This window comes from Cupressus sempervirens, chromosome 7 (assembly GCF_028749045.1).
Source record: "Cupressus sempervirens isolate cs-2001-9-10 chromosome 7, ASM2874904v1, whole genome shotgun sequence".
Classification (NCBI taxonomy): Eukaryota; Viridiplantae; Streptophyta; class Pinopsida; order Cupressales; family Cupressaceae; genus Cupressus; species Cupressus sempervirens.
Genome location: NC_143124.1, coordinates 436138203 through 436141298, shown reverse-complemented (window position 1 = coordinate 436141298; position 3096 = coordinate 436138203). Strand labels below are relative to the sequence as shown.

Below are 3096 nucleotides of genomic sequence, written 5' to 3'. Positions count from 1 at the left end.
TCCTATTCCTATTCCGATTTGGTGCATCCAAACAGAGAATTAAAAATTTCCGGAATATACATATGCCTATTCCAGTTGTATTCTGGTTGCCAAACGGGCCCTCAAGGTTGAATCACTGCTAAGATTACTGTCTTAAAGTATAATAGTTAGACCAATTATTAAACATATTTTGGATTTTAGCATTAACATTGGGTTTTTTTTTCCTTCTGTTCAATGTCAGCACTGTACGTTAGCATTTCGACAACATCATGCTGTTTTTAGTTTAACGAATTTTATTTGCGTTGAACCTGCAAACCGAGTTTTTTTGGCCAAAATCATATACAAGTGTAACGTTGTCTAGAGCAGCATTATTTTCTTTTTCCCCTTCGGGTCATGGCATAAACTAATAAAGAGGTAATTTTTTTGGAAATAGGAGATCTGATATCTAACTGAGATCTGATATATTATATATTAGCAGCAAGACAAATACTAGACAATGAAAAAGATATCAGAAAAAATAAGAAACATATTTTATTCACTGTTCTGACTGCTTAGTAATGTATCCAATGGCCTCTATATATATAGAGTCTATAATATGAATGCATTAATAAAAAAGATGTTTCTAAAGGAAGACGTAAATAGAAGAATAAAGGGTATGACTGCATAGGTGGAGACGTGGAGGTTTATCAAACAAACTTGAATCATCAAATGGATGGTTTGTTCCGTTAAAAATACATGGTTTCAATCATTTAGTTGTAGAATTTATGAAAAACATTTAATAGTCACGAATAAAGGAAACTAAATGTCTCAAACGAAGAAAGCCGAATTTACTGTCATTACTGAAGTCACTTAGAATCAGATTTGAATTGCAGAATTTCAATTAATATAGTTAAATAACTTTTTCAATTCCAAAAGGAAATTTTCATTGCAGATCAAGTGAAAATATATCTTGTGCAAAACAGTACGAACATTTATTGATGTTGGGATGAGATCTTGGAGACTAACAGTACAAGTTTATGGGCATTTGTCTTGAACAAATAATTATCTGGCGAAACAGCTTGACAGATAGTGTCTGTTGCAGACACATGATAGCTTTAATCTACAACAAATCTCTTCCGGATCTGGAAGACCCTCTCGAGCATCCTCTCAGAGAAGGGAACAATTTTCTTGACGCTCTCCCTCTCCATGCATCTCTTACCCCAGGCCTCCAGCAGAGGATATTCAGTTTCGAAGGGTATCTTGAAATTTCCAATAATTTCAAAAATGTGGAACCACGATACAAAGGGGGCTAAGGCGATATCCAGGAAACCGAAATCCTTTCCTGCAAAGTAGGGCAGAGATCCTTCTGCTGACAATTCTTTCAACGCTCCTTCTAATAATCGGAGGTTCTCCAGCATGTCACGCTTGGCCTGCTCTTGATCCTCATCTTTCGTTTTCAATATACGAATCCCCGAGTCGTAAAACTATGCAAAAACATAGAACGCACGTATTTTAACTTTTCAGTTTTCACCTAGTAGAAAATTTGCTGATATTGTAAAATACTTGTACCAATTACAACGGGGAAATAGTTACCTTCTTATCAGCGAAGTCAGCCCAGAAAAGGGCAAGCGCCCGGTCATATGGCGAAACCTGCTTGGAGTCCCAAGTCTCGTCGATGTATTGAAGAATAATGAGAGACTCGCATATGGGCTTCCCATTGTGGATCAGAACGGGGATTTTCTTGTACACAGGATTCATTTGCAGGAGGAGTTCGGTCTAACTATTGGATAGATCCTCTTCCTGGTAATCATATTTGACGCCTTTCTCTTCCAAGGCAATTAAGGCACGATTGCTGAATGGACTGAGCCATGTGCCGAGCACGTTCACTTCACGTTCCATGCCAAAGAACGCACAACCCAATGTTCAGAAGCAAGAAGTTTGCTGGATGTTTTTCTTTCGGCGTTGGAGTAGACATTTATATAGGAAGAAAAATGTCGGCAAAGTCGAGGATCCACTGGTCGTTGTGCTGGCGTCGGCACCTACGCCAGATGAACATTCTACTGACGTCTGCGCTTGCGTCACAACGCACTTGTCAACGACAAGTATTGACCTCCTAGTCAATTGAGCCTGTGGCTATACAGCCACGAAAATGCACTTCCTTTACATTGCTTTTTGTAACTTTTCAAAAAAAAATTCTAAGTCTTCTCCTTCGTAAGAAAGTGCATTTCCGTGGCTGTATAGACGTTGCCATCAATTGAAGCCTATTTCTTATTGCGAGGAGTAGGTGCCACGAAAAGCCATCAACAGTAATTTCAACATGTAGATGGGTGATTTGGTAATTGGTACAATATTCAACAACGATGGAAAGGCAATGATGTTAGACACGTGGCTATGCAACAAATTAAACTGTATAATATACTTACTACTTCCCTCAAAAGGTGTAGACGGATATGCTGATAAGTTTGTTATTAGACAGTGAAGATTTAGATAACCAAAGGATGCGTATAAAAGTATCCGTCTATAAACATGTAGAATTATAGAATGAAGTTTCATGCATAAAAGCATCTATATTTTGACTGAATTAGAATATAACAAGAGTTCTATTTGAGCATGAGTCCCTATCTATGTAGCAAATAGAAGGAAGGAAATAAATTATTAGAATAAACCTTCTTCATTAAGATTTTTATAAAAATCTTGGCTACATCAACGCTAGTTTTGTCTTCAACTTGCAATCCAAATTGTAGCTCAACAAATTCATGCTAAAAAATTGTTATAACTTTGACAAGTGAGGAAAAAAAAACAAATCTTTATAACAAAGATAACAAACTTATGTAAGAGTTTAATGTACTTAACCACCAAAAGTGTCATGATTTTATTCAACTCTCAATAATTGCATCATTGTGCAAAAAAAAGAATTGATTTTTTAATGATTTATAGGATTCTAAATTATGGTTATATTTTATAGAAAATTATTACTTTTTCTTTTGATTATCTTTTCTATCATAATTTAATAGCTTGGTAAAATTATTTAATCTAGCAATCAATTGTATGTTATATTCTGTGTTGCAACTAATTCATATGATTGAAGTAATGAAAGTAATTTTTAAAATATTTTTAATGATTTACATTTTTTAAAAG

The 3096-nt window shown here is 35.3% G+C and overlaps 1 protein-coding gene across 1 annotated transcript; it reads right to left on the bottom strand.

The window, feature by feature from the left end:
* Positions 1-928: 928 nt before the first annotated feature.
* LOC149547437 (putative glutathione S-transferase parC) lies at positions 929-1893 on the bottom strand. Its single transcript, XM_089794750.1, has 2 exons — positions 1552-1893; positions 929-1442 (listed from the first exon to the last, which is right to left on the bottom strand). The coding sequence occupies exons 1-2, from the start codon at positions 1714-1716 to the stop codon at positions 1074-1076; spliced, it is 534 nt and encodes a 177-aa protein (XP_089650876.1). The 5' UTR covers positions 1717-1893; the 3' UTR covers positions 929-1073.
* Positions 1894-3096: the final 1203 nt, after the last annotated feature.

Bases quoted from the DNA above. Each gene is read 5' to 3' on its own strand.
- LOC149547437 (XM_089794750.1), bottom strand. From the start codon at position 1,716: ATGAATCCTGTGTACAAGAAAATCCCCGTTCTGATCCACAATGGGAAG. The intron at 1,443-1,551 runs GTAACTATTTCC...GTTTTTGCATAG, and splicing joins CTGACTTCGCTGATAAGAAG to TTTTACGACTCGGGGATTCG.